Source organism: Cervus canadensis, chromosome 19 (genome assembly GCF_019320065.1).
Source record: "Cervus canadensis isolate Bull #8, Minnesota chromosome 19, ASM1932006v1, whole genome shotgun sequence".
NCBI classification, from domain to species: Eukaryota; Metazoa; Chordata; class Mammalia; order Artiodactyla; family Cervidae; genus Cervus; species Cervus canadensis.
The window spans coordinates 37,245,958-37,262,819 of NC_057404.1; the positions used below are offsets into that span (position 1 = coordinate 37,245,958).

General features: G+C 35.3%; 1 protein-coding gene across 1 annotated transcript in view; it reads right to left on the reverse strand.

Annotated features, from left to right (window-relative positions):
* Positions 1 to 15,501: 15,501 nt before the first annotated feature.
* The window catches only part of STPG2 (sperm tail PG-rich repeat containing 2), a 328,307-nt gene continuing 326,946 nt past the window's right edge, over positions 15,502 to 16,862 (reverse strand). The window contains exon 12 of the mRNA XM_043438460.1: positions 15,502 to 15,629. Within this exon, the coding sequence (XP_043294395.1) occupies positions 15,502 to 15,629 (128 nt within the window). The remainder of the gene's footprint in view (positions 15,630 to 16,862) is intronic.

Below are 16,862 nucleotides of genomic sequence, written 5' to 3' on the forward strand. Positions count from 1 at the left end.
TATGGACCTGGTTCCTTTAACCTTCCTCATTTTTGATGTTGCTACATTCAAATCATTACTCAGTGCCATTGCAAAAATCATACATTTAACCCACCTTTGCGACCAAGTACTCCACTGTCTATGCAAAATATAATGTGCAACCTTCACAGTTTTAAGACTATTTTAGATAGACAATTCCATAAATAAATTCTGCATTAAATCAAGAATACATATATAGGAAACAGGTCTGCATTTATGGCAATTAACATAGGTATAGCTTCTTTCTTATCTCAATGGCATTGCCTCATGTAGGATAGAAACTGTGATTCTCTACTTTTTATCTGAATTAGTAGGAGATAAAGGCATTTTTTGGCAACAAGCGATAATTCTTAAATTTGAGCATTTTGGTTGGGAGGTGGGGTATACAGTTCTCTTTGAGAATATTATGAAAACTATCCCCAGAAAAATACCCAAATGTATCAGCAAGCAATATTTTGCTTTTTAAAAAAGGCTTAATGGACTTCATAAGAATGATCTATAATATATAATTACTCAGACAATTTTTCTAAGTTGAAACTAATCCTTAAGGTCCAAAGATTGATTTCAATTTCAATATGATAACTAGTAACATGATTAACCAAGAATCTTTTCAAGACATAATAGAGTAGATTATACCCCTGATAGGCAAGTCAAGACCGAATACAATAGGTTGAAAATAGATTTTCTGGAACAGATCCTAACATATCTCCCATAACTTAGTTAACTTAGGAAGTTCACAGGAATATCAAGAGTACTGTAAACAAAAATGAAAAGGGAGATTTAAACTAAGACTGTAGTCCAGGGAGAGTCAAAGACCTTTTTTGGGGAATGGCAAAATTCGGGAGTTGGTGATGGACAGGGAGGCCTGGCGTGCTGCGATTCATGGGGTCACAAAGAGTCAGACATGACTGGGCGACTGAACTGAACTTAACTGAAATGACAATTACCTTTTTCACTTTGGGATTTTAAATAATGCACTATGACCTTTACAAATGAAGTGCAAAACGGATTTCTAAAACCAAAGTTTAAATCACATTTTAAATGGCTATGAAATACTTAATGCCACAAAATTTAAAACTATGGCATAAAGCTGGCTTTTTAAAAACAGGGGTTTAAGTCACATTTTAAGATAAATATATTTCATAGCTATAACTAACACACACACACACAAAGATGTGCTTTTCATCATAGCGAACTGGAATGAAAAAGTAGGAAGTCATGAGATACTGGGAGTAAGAGGCAACTTTGGTCTTGGAATACAAAATGAAACAGAGCAAAGGCTAAAAGAATGTTGCCAAGAGAACACACTGATCATAGCAAAACCCTCTTCCAACAACACAAGAGATGACTCTAAACATGGACATAACCAGATGGTCAAACTGAAATCAGATTGATTATATTCTTTGCAGCCAAAGATGGAGATCTATACAGTCAGCAAAAAAATCACCGGGAGCTAACTGTGGCTCAGATCATGAATAGCTTATTGCAAAATTCAGACTTAAATTTAAGAACGTAGGGGAAAAAACAACACCATTCAGGTATGACTTAAACAAATCCCTTATGATTATACAGTGGAAGTGACAAACAGGTTCAAAGGATTAGATCTGATAGAGTGCCTGATGAACTATGGACAGAAGTTCCTGACATTGTACTAGAGGCAATAATCAAGACCATCCCCAAGAAAAAGGAATGCAAAAAGTCAGAATGATTGTCTGAGAAGGCCTTACAAATAGCTGAGAAAAGAAAGAAGCTAAAGTCAAAGGAAAAAAATGAAAGATATACCCATTTCAATGCAGAATTCCAATGAATACCAAGGAGAGAAAAGAAAGCCTTCCTCAGCGATCAATGCAAAGAAATAGAGGAAAACAATGAAATGGGAAAGACTGGAGATCTCTTCAAGAAAATTAGAGATACTAAGGGAATATTTCAGGCAAGGACAGGCACAATAAAAGACAGAAATGGTATGGACCTAACAAAAGCAAAAGATAAAAAGAAGTGGCAAGAATAACAGAAGAACTATACGAAAAAGATCTTCATGACCCAGATTATCACGATGCTATGATCACTCACCTAGAGCCAGACATCCTGGAATGGGAAGTCAAGTGGGCCTTAGGGATCATCACTACGGACAAAGCTAGTGGAAGTGATGGAATTCCAGTTGAGCTATTTCAAATCCTAAAAGATGATGCTGGGATGGTGCTGCCCTCAATATGCCAGCAAATTTGAAAAACTCAGCAGTGGCCACAAGACTAGAAAACGTCAGTTTTCACTCTAATCTCAAAGAAAGGCAATGCCAAAGAATCCTCAAACTACCGCAAAATTGCACTCATCTCATGCACTAGTAATGTACAAATTTCTCCAAGCAAGGCTTCAACAGTACATGAACCATGAACTTCCAGATGTTCAAGCTGGTTTTAGAAAAGGCAGAGGAACCAGCGACCAAATTGCCAACATTTGCTGGATACTCAAAAATGTAAGAAAGTTCCAGAAAAACATCTACTTCTGCTTTATTGACTATGCCAAAGCCTTTGACTGTGTGGACCACAACAAGCTGTGGAAAATTCTTCAAAAGATGGGAATATCAGACCACCTGGCCTGCCTCTTGAGAAATCTGTATGCAGGTCAGGAAGCAACAGTTAGAACTGGACATGGAACAACAGTCTGGTTCCAAATAGGGACAGGAATACGTGAAGGCTGTATATTGTCACCCTGTTTATTTAGCTGTATGCAGAGTATATCATGAGAAATGCTGGGCTGGGTGAAGCACAAGCTGGAATCAAGATTGCTGGGGGAAAGATCTATAACCTCAGATATGCAGATGACACCATCCTTGTGGCAGAAAGCAAAGAACTCAAGAGCCTCTTGATGAAAGTGAAAAAGGAGAGTGAAGAAGTTGGCTTAAAACTCAACATTCAGAAAACTAAGATCATGGCATCTGGTCCAATCACTTCATGGCAATTAGACGGGGAAACAGTGACAGACTTTATTTTTCTGGGCTCCAAAATCACTGCAGATGGTGACTGCATCCATGAAATTAAAAGATGCTACTTCCTTGGGAGAAAAGTTATGACCAAACAGGACAGCATATTAAAAAGCAGAGACATTATTTTACCAACAAAGTGCCACCTAGTCAAGGCTATGGTTTTTCCAGTGGTCATGTATGGATGTGAGAGTTGGACTATAGAGAAAGCTGAGCGCCAAAGAATTGATGCTTTTGAACTGTGGTGTTGGAGAAGACTCTTGAGAGCCCCTTGGACAGCAAGGAGATCCAACCAGTCCATCCTGAAGGAAATCAATCCTGAATACTGATTGGAAGGAATGATGCTGAAGCTGAAACTCCAATACTTTGTACACCTGATGTGAAGAACGGACTCATTTGAAAAGACCCTGATGCTAGGAAAGATTGAAGGTGGGAGGAGAAGGAGATGACAGAGAATGAGATGGTTGGATGGCATCACTGACTCAGTGGACATGAGTGTGATAAACTCGGGAGTTGGTGATAGACAGGGATATCTGGCGTGCTGCGGTCCATGGGGTGGTAAAGAGTTGGACATGACTGAGTGCCTGAACTGAACTGAATTGAACTTGTGGTTCAGCTGGAAAAGAATCTGTCTGCAATGCGGGAGACCTGGGTTCGATCTCTGGGTTGGGAACATCCCCTGGAAAAGGGAAAGAGTACCAACTCCTGTATTCTGTCCTAGAGAATATCATGGACTGTATAGTCCATGGGGTCACATAGAGTCAGACACAACTGAGCAACTTTCACAAAGGGAATATTTCATGCAAAGATGGGAACAATAAAGGACAGAAATGGTACGGAACTAACAGAAGGAGAAGATATTAAGAAGAGGCAGCAAGAATACACAGAAGAACTGTACAAAAAAGATCTTAATTACCGAGATAACGACGATGGTGTGATAACTGACCTAGAGCCAGACATCCTCGAATGTGAAGTCAAATGGATCTTAGGAAGCATCAGTACAAACAAAGATAGTGGAGGAGATGGAATTCCAGTTGAGCTTTATCAGTCCTAAAAGATGATGCTGGGAAAGTGCTGCCCTCAATATGCCCAGCAAATTTGGAATACTCAGCAGGGGCCACAGGACTGGAAAAGGTCAGTTCCAATCCCAGTCACAAAGAAAGGTGATTCCAAAGAATGTTCAAACTACTGCACAATTGCAATCATCACACACTCTAGCAAAGTAATGCTCAAATTTTTCCATGCCAGGCTTCAACTGTACGTGAACTGTGAATTTCCAGATGGTCAAGCTGGATTTAGAAAAGGCAGAGGAACCAGAGATCAAATTGCCAGCATCCGTTGGATCACAGAAAAAGCAACAGCTCCAGAAAATCATCTACTTCTGTTTTATTGACTACACTAAAGCCTTTAACTGTGTGGATCACAACAAACTGTGGAAAATTCTTCAAGAGATGGAATACAAGACCACCGTAATTGCCTCCTGGCAGATCTATATGCAGACCAAGAAGCAACAGTTAGAACTGGACATGGAACAACAGACTGGTTCCAAATTTGAAAATGAGTATGTCAACGCTATATAATGTCATCCTGTTAATTTAACTTATATGCAGAATACATGATGTGAAATGATGGGCCGGATGAAGCACAAGCTGGAATCAAGTTTGCCAGGAGAAATATCAATATCCTCAGATACGCAGTTGATACCACACTTATGGCAGAAAGCAAAGAGGAACCAAAGAGTCTCTTGATGAAAGTGGAAGAGGAGAGTGAAAGAGTTGGCGTAAAACTCAACATTCAAAACCTATAATCATGGCATCATGTCCTATCCTTCATGGCAAATAGATGGGGAAACAATGGAAACAGTGACATAATTTATTTTCTTGAGCTCCAAAATCACTGCAGAAGGTGAATACAGCCATGAAATTAAAAGACACTTGCTCCTTGGAAGAAAAGCTATGTCCAACCTAGACAGCATATTAAAAAGCAGAGACATTACTTAGCCAACAAAGGTCCATTTAGTCAAAGCATGGTTTTTCCAGTAGTCATGTATGGATGTGAGAGTTGGACCATAAAGAAAGCTGAGTGCTGAAGGATTGATGTTTTTGAACTATGGTATTGGAGAAGACTCTTGAGAGTCACTTGGACTACAGGTAGATCAAACCAGTCCATCCTAAAGGAAATCAGTCCTGAATATTCATTGGAAGGACTGATGCTGAAACTCCAATAATTTGGACACCTGATGCAAAAAACTACCTCCTTAGAAAAGACCCTAATGCTGGGAAGATTGAAGGCAGGAGGAGAAGGGGACGACAGAGGATGAGAAGGTTGAATGGCATCACTGGCTCAATGGACATGAGTTTGAAGAAGCTCTGGGAGTTGGTGATGGACAGGGAGGCCTGGTGTGCTGCTGTCCATTGGGTTGCAAAAGTCAGACATGACCAAGTGACTGAACTGACTGACTGACTGAGAGCTATAACAGAATATTTTATACAGAAATAATATGGGTATTTGAAAATAAACTTAAGAACATTCATCCAAAAATTACATAATTTAAATAATACAAAGGCTGTATACTGCTTAACACACTTTGTTATATCTAGCATTCTCTACATGGGTAATGTCCTGCCATCCATCTTATATTTAAAAACAGTGATAATAAAGGCTTGCCAATCAATATTTTATTCTTCAGTGTTTGAATTTGTATATATCATTTCTTTTGCCTACAACAGGCTCTTTAGCTTAAAAACTCCCACTAATCTCATATTTCACTTAAAATGCTTTCGGAAGACTTCCTAACTCCATCTGATTAGCTTATATCCAGATACCTTTCACTTATTCCAAGATAATAATTATTTATTATAATTAAAATATCTATATTTTTTCTCCATACCTGATGGCTACATATTTGAGTCATTTTTAGATCCTCAGAGGCTGGGGCAGACTGGATTCATTTGTATAAACTAAAAATAAATGAATATAGCCATGAAATACTACTAGTAATAACTCTAATTTATGGATCCACCTATTTGGCAAGTACAGCAATAAAGGCTTTTGGGTACTTTTTTTGGTCCTATAGTTTTAGTAACTTTTTATCCTTATATCTCAGTTATTAATGATTGAAGTCAGTAAGTTTTCTCTTAGACCAATGAACCTACCTTTTCTCTATAACTGTGGCTTTACTTTAAATTTTTCTTTTTAACTTTAAGCAGTGGAAATATTTCTCTGATGTAATTGTATAAAAATGTGTAATTTACTAAGCATAGAATATGAAACCACTCCTGTTGAAACAGATAATGCTTCAAAATCCAGACAACTGTCCTTGTTTCATTACATTAAAAAATTAAATACAGCTAAAATATAAAAATCAAATATATAACTTTAAATGCATGCTACTAAGTGAAAGAAGTCAACCTAAAAAGGCTACATACTGTATATAAGATATTTTGGACAAGGAAAAACAGTGATCATAAAATTATCAGTGGTTGTCAGTGTTTAGGAAGATAAGCAGAAACAGAAAATTTTTAAGGCAGTAGAAATACTTTGTATGGGGGGATCGGGATGGGGAATACATGTAAATCCATGGCTGATTCACGTCAGTGTATGGCAAAAACCACTATAATATTGTAAAGTAATTAGCCTCCAACTAATAAAAATAAATGGAAAAAAAGGAAAAATTAAAGAAAATTGCTAGAAATACTCTGTATGATATTATAATGATGGTATGTATCATTATATATTTGTCAAAACCCATAGCACATACAACATTTAGAATGAATCCTAAAGTAAACTATAAGCATTGGGTGGTTACAATGCGTCAATACAGGTTCATCCTTGGTTAAAAAAAAAAAAAAAAGTCCAATTCTGGGGAATAATTCTGGTGGATAATGGGAGAAGATATGCATGTATGGGGGTAGGGAGTACATGGGAAATAGCTGTGTTTCCCTCACAATTTTTGTTGCAAATCTAACCTGCTCTTAAAAAAAGATAAGATCTTAAAGAAAAGCATGAGTGGAATTAAAAATGCTGTAGATGATACTAAAGATAAAAATTAAACTTATAAAATATCTATCTAGAAACATGGCATGGAAAAAAGTTAAAATCCATTCAAACATTGAACAAACATTTATTGAGTCAGGTTATATGCCAAGCACTGCTCTTAAACAAAAGAAGAAAAAAGAATAAGGAAACTACAATACAGCCAGGAAACAGGAAGACGGAATTAGTAAATTATCTAATCTAAAGGCACAGAGTGGCTTAGATGGATTAAAAAAAAAAAAAGACCCAAATATGTGTTTCCTACAAAAGACTCACTTCAGCTTTAAGGACACTTGACTCAAAGTGAAGCTATGGAAAAAGATATTCCATGGAAATGGAAACCAAAAGACAACAAGATTAGCTATATTTATAGGAGATAGAATGGACCCTAATTCAAAAAATGTAAAAAGAGACAAAAAGAGGTCATTACATAATGCTAAAGGGGTCAGTTCATCCAAAGGATATAACAATTGTAAATATATATATACCCAAAATCACAGCTCCTGAATGTATTAAGAAAAAATTATTATATTTGAAAAGAGAAATAGACAGTAATCCAAATATAATAGGGGATTTCAATACCATACTATCATAAAATGCATACAAAATCAATGAAGAAACAAAACACATATTAGACTTAAAATACCTCTTAGACTTAAAATACATCTTAGACAAGTGAACTCAGCAGACATACAAAGAACACTCCATCTAAGCAGAACATATTCTTGTCAAGGGCACATGGGACAGTCTACAGGAGAAATTATGTTAGGTCACAAAACAAGCCTTTGCAAGTGTTAAGAAGACTGAAATCATACAAAATACCCTTTCTGATATTTTCATATTCTATGAAATCAGAAATCAATAATGGAATAAAACTGGAGAATTCACAAATATCTGGAAATTGAACAACATACTCCTAAACAATAATGGGTCAAAAAATAAAACAAAAGGGAAGTCAAAAAATATCTTGAGGGAACTCCTTGGCAGTCCAGTGGTTAGGATTCTGTACTTTGACAGCAGGGGATGTGGTTTGATACCTGGTTCTGGAACTAAGATCCCACAAGTCACACGCTGTAGCCAAAAATACGTATTTATCTTGGAACAAACAAACAAAAACTGGCAAAACAACATACCAAAATTTGGGAGATGTAGTGAAAACTGCTTATAGGAAGAAATGCCACTTAAGAGGAAAAGAAAAGTCATAAATAAATCTACTATACATCCTAGAGAAAGAAGAACAAACTAAGACCAAAGTCAGTAAAAGGAAAGAGATAACAAGTTTTGGAGCAGAAATGGAATAGAAACCAAGAAAACAACAGAAAAGATTAACAAAAGAAAGACCTGGTACCCTGAGAAGATAAAGAAGATTGACCAAACTCTAGCCAGACAAAGGAAAAAAGAGAAAAGGCTCAAATAAATGAAATTATAAATGAAAGAGGAAATATTACAACTCATAACACAGGAATAAAAAGGATCATAAGAGACTAATATGAACAACTGTACACTTCCAAACTGAATAATCTAGGGGGTAAAAAGGATAAATTCCTAGAAACATATAATCTACCAAGACTGAAACATAAAGAAATAGAAAATCTGAAAAAATTTAATGACTGAACTTTTCCTGGTGGGACAGTGGATAAGAATCTGCCTGCCAATACAGGGGGCATGGTTTTAATCCCTGATCCAGGAAGAGTCCACATGCCACAGAGCAACTAAGCCCATGCGCCACAACCACCGAAGCCCACGTGCCTAAAGCCTGTGCTCCACAACAAGAGAAGCCATCACAGTAAGAAGCCTGTGCACTGCAACTAAGGCAGCCCATGCTCACTGCAACTAGAGAAAGCCCACATAAAGCAACGAAGACCCAGTGTAGCCTAGAAAAACAAAACAAACAAAAACAAAAACTGAACGGCTGAGGAGATTGAAGCAGTAATTAAAAATCTCCCAATAAACAAAAGAATAGGACCAGATCATTTCACTATTGAATTCTACCAAACATTTAAATGATTAATGCCAATCCTTCTCAAACTTTCCCAAAATATTGAAGAGAATATTCCTAAACTCATTTTATGAGGCCAGCATTATCCTGAAAACAAAGTTAGATAAGGCTACAAAAAGAGAAAGCTACAGGTTAGTATCCCTGATGAATATACTTGCAAAATACCTCAGCAAAATATCAAAGCTAGCAAACCAAATTCAACAGCACCTTAAAAGGATCATACACCATTAGCAAATGGGATTCATCCCTGAGATAAAGTGGTTCAACATAAACATATCAATAAATGTGATGTACCACATTAAAACAAGAAAAATCATATGATCATCTCAAAACAAAAAAGTATCTGACAAAATTCAACATTTTTTCATTAAAAAAAAAAACTCTTAACAACTTGGGTATAGAATAAGTGTACAATACCTTGAAATAATAAAGGCCAATTATGACTAACTTACATCTAACATTATATTCAACAGTAAAAACAAAAACTTTCTGGCTAAGATCAGGAAAAGGCAATGATGACCACATTAACCACACCTATTTAACACACCCTGGAAGTTTTAGCCAGAACAATTTGACAAAAATAATAATAAAAGCCAACCAAATTGTAAAGAAAGAAGTAAAATTATTTCTGTTTGTAGCTGTCCCATCACTTCATGGCAAATAGATGGGGAAACAGTGGAAACAGTGGCTGACTTTATTTTTCTGGGCTCCAAAATCACTGCAGATGGTGATTGCACCCGTGGAATTAAAAGACACTCCTTGGAAGCAAAGTTATAACCAAACTAGACAGCATATTAAAAAGCAGAGATATCACTTTGCCAACAAAGGTCCATCTAGTCAAGGCTATGGTTTTTCCAGTGGTCATGTATGGATGTGAGGGTTGGACTATAAAGAAAGCTGAGTGGCGAAGAATTGATGCTTTTGAACTGTGGTGTTGGAGAAGACTCTTGAGAGTCCCTTGGACTGCAAGAAGATCCAACCAGTCCATCCTAAAGGAGGTCAGTCCTTGGTGTTCATTGGAAGGACTGATGTTGAAGCTGAAACTCCAATACTTTGGCCACCTGATGCGAAGAGCTGACTCATTTGAAAGACCCTGATGCTGGGAGGAATTGGGGGCAGGAGGAGAAGGGGACGACAGAGGATGAGATGGTTGGGTGGCATCACCGACTCAATGGACATGGGTTTGGGTAGACTCCGGGAGTTGGTGATGGACAGGGAGGCCTGGCGTACTGCAGTTCATGGGGTCGCAGTGAGTAAGACATGACTGAGCGACTGAAGTGGACTGAACTGTAGATGAAATAAATGTATAGAAAATTCTAAAGATGCCACAAAAATATCAATGGAAATATAATAAAATAATAAATAAATGAATTCAAAAAAGTTGCAGAATGAAAACTGAACATATAAAAGTCATTATGTTTCTATGCACTAACACAAACTATCTAAAAAACAAAGGAAACAACCCCATTTACAATAGCATAAAACATAAGAAAATACTTAGGAATGAAGGTAACCAAGACAATAAAATATCTGTACACTGAAAATTATAAGACACTGATGAAAGAATTTGAAGTAGACACAAATGGTAAGATATCCCACATCCAAGAATTTAAAAAATCAATAATATTAGAAAATGCACTCTACAATATGCAGTCATCCATTGATTTCATATAATCTCTATCAAAATTTCAAAGGCATTTTCACTGAAACAGACAAAATAATCCTAAAATTTGTATGGAATCATATAAGATCCCAAGTAGCCAAAGGATTCCTAAGAAAGAACAACAGAGCTAGAAACCTCACATCTCCTGATTTCAAACTCTATCACAGAGCTATAGTAGTCAAAACTGGCATTAAAAAAGATATAAACAATGGAAAAACTTAAGAGCCCAGAATGACCTGTTTCCTATACAGTCAACTGATCTTTGAAAAGGATATCAGGAATACACAATAGGAAAAGATGTTATCCTTTTATCAGTGATGCTTGGAAAACTGGAAGTATACCGGAACCCTTATTTATACTACTCATAGTAATTAACTCAAAATGGATTAAAGACTTAACTTGAACACCTGAAACCATAAAACTTCTAGAAGGAACATAGGGAAAAGTTTCTTGACATTGGTCTTGGCAATGATTTTTTTGGATATGACATCAAATGTATAAACAAAAATAAAGAAGTGGGGCTACATCCAACTAAAAAGCTTCTGCATAGATGCAAATACTGTCAACAAAATACTAGCAAACTGAATTCAACAATATATTACAAAGATCATACATCATAATCAAGTGGGATTTATCCCAGGGAGCAAAGATTCTTCAATATCCACAATATCAATCCCTTTGATCAGTTCAGTTCAGTCGCTAAGTCGTGTCTGACTCTGTGACTCCATGGACTGAAGCATGCCAGGTTTCCCTGTCCATTACCAACTTGAGTAAGTTGAGCTTACTCAAACTCATGTCCATCGAGTCAGTGATGCCCTCCAAACATGTCATTCTCTGTCGTCCTTTCTCCTCCTGCCTTCAATCTTTCCCAGCATCAGGGTCTGTTCCAATGAGTCAGTTCTTCACATCAGGGGGCCAAAGTATTGGAGCTTCAACTTCAGCATTAGTCCTTCCAATGAATATTCAGGACTGATTTCCTTTAGGATTGACAAGTTGGATCTCCTTGCAATCCAAGGGGCTCTCAAGAGTCTTCCTCAACACCACAGTTCAAAAGCATCAATTCTTCACATTAAAAAAAAATTGAAGAATAAAATCTTATGGTCATCACAACAGATGCAGAAAAAGATTTTGACAAAATTCAACATCAATTTATGAAAATTAAAAAAAACCTCTCTAGAAAGTGGGCAGAGAGGGAAGATACCTTAACATAATAAAGGCCATACACGACAAACCCACAGATAGCATCATACTCAAAGGTAAAAAGCTGAAAACATTTCCTCTAGAAACAAGATAAAGATGTCCAGTCTCACCATTTTTATTTACCATAGTTTTGAAAGTCCTAGTCACAGCAATTGAGAAGAAAAAGTAATAAAAGGAATCAAAACTGTAAAAGAAAATGTAAAACTGTCACTCTTTACAGGTGACTTGATACTATACATAGAAAATCCTGAAGATGCTACCAGAAACTAGTGGAGCTCATTAATGAATTTGATAAAGTTGTAGGATACAATATCAATACACAGAAATCTCTTGCACTTCTGTACACTAACAATGAAAGATTAGAAAGGGAAATTAAGGAAATAATCCCACTTATTATTGCTTCAAAAAGAATAAAATACCTAGGGATAAATGTACCTAAGTAGGCAAAAGACCTGTACTCTCAAAACTATAAGATGCTGATGAAAGAAATCAAAGATGACATATAGCTATACCATGTACTTGGATTGGAAGAATAAATATTGTCAAAATAACTATACTATCATCCAAGGTGATCTACAGATTCAAGTCAATCCTTATCAAATAACTAATGGCACTTTTGCAAATCTAGAAGAAAAAAACCTTAAAATTTGTATGGAGACACAAAAGACCCCAAATAGTCAAAGCAATCTTGAGAACAAAATAAGGAGCTTAAGGAATCAGGCTTCATGACTTAAGATTATACTATAAAGCTACAATAATCAGAACAGCATGGTACTGTCACAGAGACAGACTTACAGATCAATGGAACAGGATAGAAAGCCAAAAAATAAATCCATGCACCTATGGCCAATTAACCTATGACAAAGGAAGCAAGAATATACAATGGAGAAAAGACAGTCTCTTCAATAAGTGATGCTGGAGAAATTGGACAGCATCATGTGAAAGAGTGAAATTAGAAAATTTTCTAATACCATACACAAAAATAAACTCAAAATGAATTGAAAAGCTAAATGTAAGACCATATGGTATAAAACTCTTAGAGAAAAACATAGGCTGAACACTCTTTGACACAAATCACAGCAATATCTTTTGGGATCTACTTTCTAGAATAATGAAAATAAAAACAAAAATAAACAAATGGGACCTAATTAAACTTAACAGCTTTTACACTAAAAAATAAAAAAAGACAACCCTCAAAATGGGAGAAAATATTTGGAAACAATGAGACCAACAAGGAATTAATCTCCAAAATACACAAATATCTCATGCAGATTAATAGAAGGAAAAAAAAGGAATAAAAAAATGAGCAGATCTAAATAGACATTTCTCCAAAGAAGACATATAGATGGCCAAAAAGCCCATGAAAAAGATGCTCAACATAACTACTTAGACAAATGCAAATCAAAACTACAGTGAGGTGTCACTTCACATGGTTAGAATAACCATCATCAAAAAGTCTACAAACAATAAATGCTGGAAAGGGTGTGGAGACAACGGAACCCCCCTACACTGTTGATAGGAATGTAAATTGGTACAGTCATTATAGAGAACAGTGTGGTGGTTCTTTAGTTTTTTAAACTAAAAATAGAACTACCAGATGACCCACCAATCCCATTCCTGGAGATGTATCTGGATAAAACCACAATCCAAAAAGATACATGCACTTCAGTGTTCACTGTGGCACTACTTACAATAGCCAAGACATGGAAGCAGCCATGAGTTGTGAGATATCATCAAAAACACAAGAATAACAAAGGTTGGTAAGGATGTAAAGAAAAGGAACTTCCAACATTTGGGATCCAAAGTGGACATGAGATACTGAAAAAACCTCTCACCATCTCAATGGCAGATATTATATACATTTAAGTATTTTCCAAATAGAATCCCATATTGCAATCTTAAAACAGCATTATAAATTTCTAGAATCATCTTTTTCTATTAAAAAAGTAAAATATTTAAGGCAAATATGTTTTTAGATCATCAATTTAAATTTATTAAACAGATAAAGGAAAAGAGAAGTGTCAAATTAAAAAAATCAGAGCAAATTATGTGGAAAAAAATGGTGTTGCAAAGACAAAAAAATACAGGTAGTTTTCAACAGAAAAGTTACCAAGCACTGTAGTATTATATATACTATATAATGTAGGGATATATTGGTTTGAAATTTCAGGCATTACCTTAATTATACCTCATTGTTAAATCCATAAATGTTTTCTTCTGATGTGGAAAATAATTTTCCACAACAAATGATTGAAGTATACATAACATTATTAAATCTCAGTTAAAGGAAAAAGGAAAAGTATCTTTAAATGCAAGGAAGACTAATTGGTACATCATCTCTGACAAGTGTATCACAAAATGAAAAAGGTAGTATCAGATTTACTGGCATTTGTATTTTGTGGACACCATTAAAATAACTTTTAAAAAGGAGTGTGGAAGAAATAAACTAAGGATTTAATATGATTTAATATGATCAAACTATGAACGTCTATAATACCTAACCTACTTCATCAAGACTAATAGTTTACTGAGCAATACCTGCTTAAAGACCCTTCCTCACTATACCCAACAATCAAGAGTGAAGATGTCATAAACTTTGCCAAATCTTTATAACTGCAAGTTTCTAATTTGCAAGTCTTGCCTTATATTACACAGCCAAGGCTCTAAAACATTAAATATATAATGTATCATTCTTTCACTTTCACATTCTGAACTACTATGAAGGCTCTATCTAGCATATTTTCCCTTTCTGAAGTAAGTCTTATAAAATTATTTGCTTATCAATAGACATTAACAGTGATCTTCTGGGAAAATCAATAGCCAACGGGTAAAAATAACAAGTCTTTCATAATTTACTTGATATTCTTCCTTTCTTGGTATTATATTATGAATGTACTTTTGACAGAATGCTGAAAAACTATTTGGATTATGACATTTTAAATAAGTAGAAAAACATACATTCAATACAAATAAATTTGTCATTAACTATCTCATATAAGAACATTCACTATGGTTTGCACTCTTAAATTAACTGCTATAAGCCAATGGGAAGACCTTTTCACCCCAAACAGGTATTAAAGCCTATAGTGAACACAATTTCTAAAACCCTGCAGTTTATTTCAACCTCCTTCTTACAATCAGAAGACCCACAACAGAATGAGACATTTATTTATTATGAATCTAAACCATCTACATTTATTAAAAGAAAATAAAAGATCAAACCTGTTCTTCCAGATCTGCAGGCTTTCTTCTTGCATGCTCTTTCATAAATTCTTGATTTCAATAAACATTTTGAATTTCAATTTGTGTACGTAGAAAAGTAAATATTTAAAGTTGCAGAGATATAAAATTATATATATATATATATATATATATATATATATATACACACACACATTAATGCTGATGAGGCTATTTATATATGAGTTGTTAAATAATTCTTAAATCTTTAAGGAATGTCAGAATATATTTTTTACAAAGTCATTATCAGCTAAAAGATTTTGGTTAGTAATAAGAATAGATCATATGGAAAGGACTTTAATGAAGACATTTCCAGTAACGTTCTGGAAATTTTTTCATTCTTATGTTATTATTAAAAGAGAAATATTATTGACAAACCTCGTATGTCGCTGGACCAGGAGTAACCTCTTTGGAATCTTTAAAACGCTTTGATGCTTTAACAAATGAGGGTATAAAGCAGGATTTCTTTAAAACAGGACTGTATGTTGTAGGTCCTAAGAGAAAACAAATGTAAAAATAATAAAGCACATTTTAAATTATTGATTTTGGTCACATGGATATTATTCTTAGATCTGTGAGCTTAACATTTAAATTTGGCATCAAACAATCTTGAACCCATCCTTTTGAATGCTTAAAGTCATTCAGCTTAGGGATTTCAAATAAGATAAGCATAAAACAGAAGCATACTTCATTTTATGGCACTTTGCTTTATTGCATTTTTCAGATATTATATTTTTTTCTTTTTTTTACAAATTGAAGGTTTGTGGCACTCCTGCTTGTAGCAAACTTATCAGCACCATTTTTTAAAGCATTTGGTCCTGTAATTCTTACAATACTTCAAACTTCTTCATTATTAAAATTATATCTGTTTTGGTAATATGTAATCAGTGACCTTTTGATAACCTAAAGACAAAGGAGCAAAGGAAAGATATACCCATTTGAATACAGAGTTCCAAAGAATAGCAAGGAGAGATAAGAAAGTCATCTTCAGTGATCAATGCAAAGAAATAGATGAAAACAATAGAATGGGAAAAAATAGAGATCTCTTCAAGAATATTAGAGATACGAAGGGAGTATTTCATGCAAAGATGGGAACAATCAAGGACAGAAATGGTATGGACCTAACAGAAGCAGAAGATATTAAGAAGAGGTGGCAAGCATACAGAGAAGAACTATACAAAAAAAGATCTTCATGACCCATATAACAATGATGGTGTGATTATTCACCTATAGCCAGACATCCTGGAATGCAGAGTCAAGTGAGCCTTAGAAAGCATCACTAGGAACAAAGCAAGTGGAGGTGATGGAATTTCAGTTGAGTTATTTCAAATCCTGAAAGATGATGCTGTGAAAGTGCTGCACTCAACATGCCAGCAAATTTGGAAAATTTAGCAGTGGCCACAGAACTGGAAAAGGTCAGTTTTCATTCCAATCCAAAAGATAGGCAATTTCAAAGAACATTCAAACTACTGCACAATTTCACTCATCACACATGCAGCAAAGTAATGCTCAAAATTCTCCAAGCCAGGCTTCAACAATATGTGAACCATGAACTTCCAAATGTTCAACTGGATTTAGAAAAGGCAGAGGAACCAGAGATCAAATTGCCAACATCCACTGGATCACTGGAAAAGCAAGAGAGTTCCAGAAAAACATCTACGTCTGCTTTATTGACTACACCAAAGCCGTTGACTGTGTGGATCACAACAAACTCTGGAACATTCTTA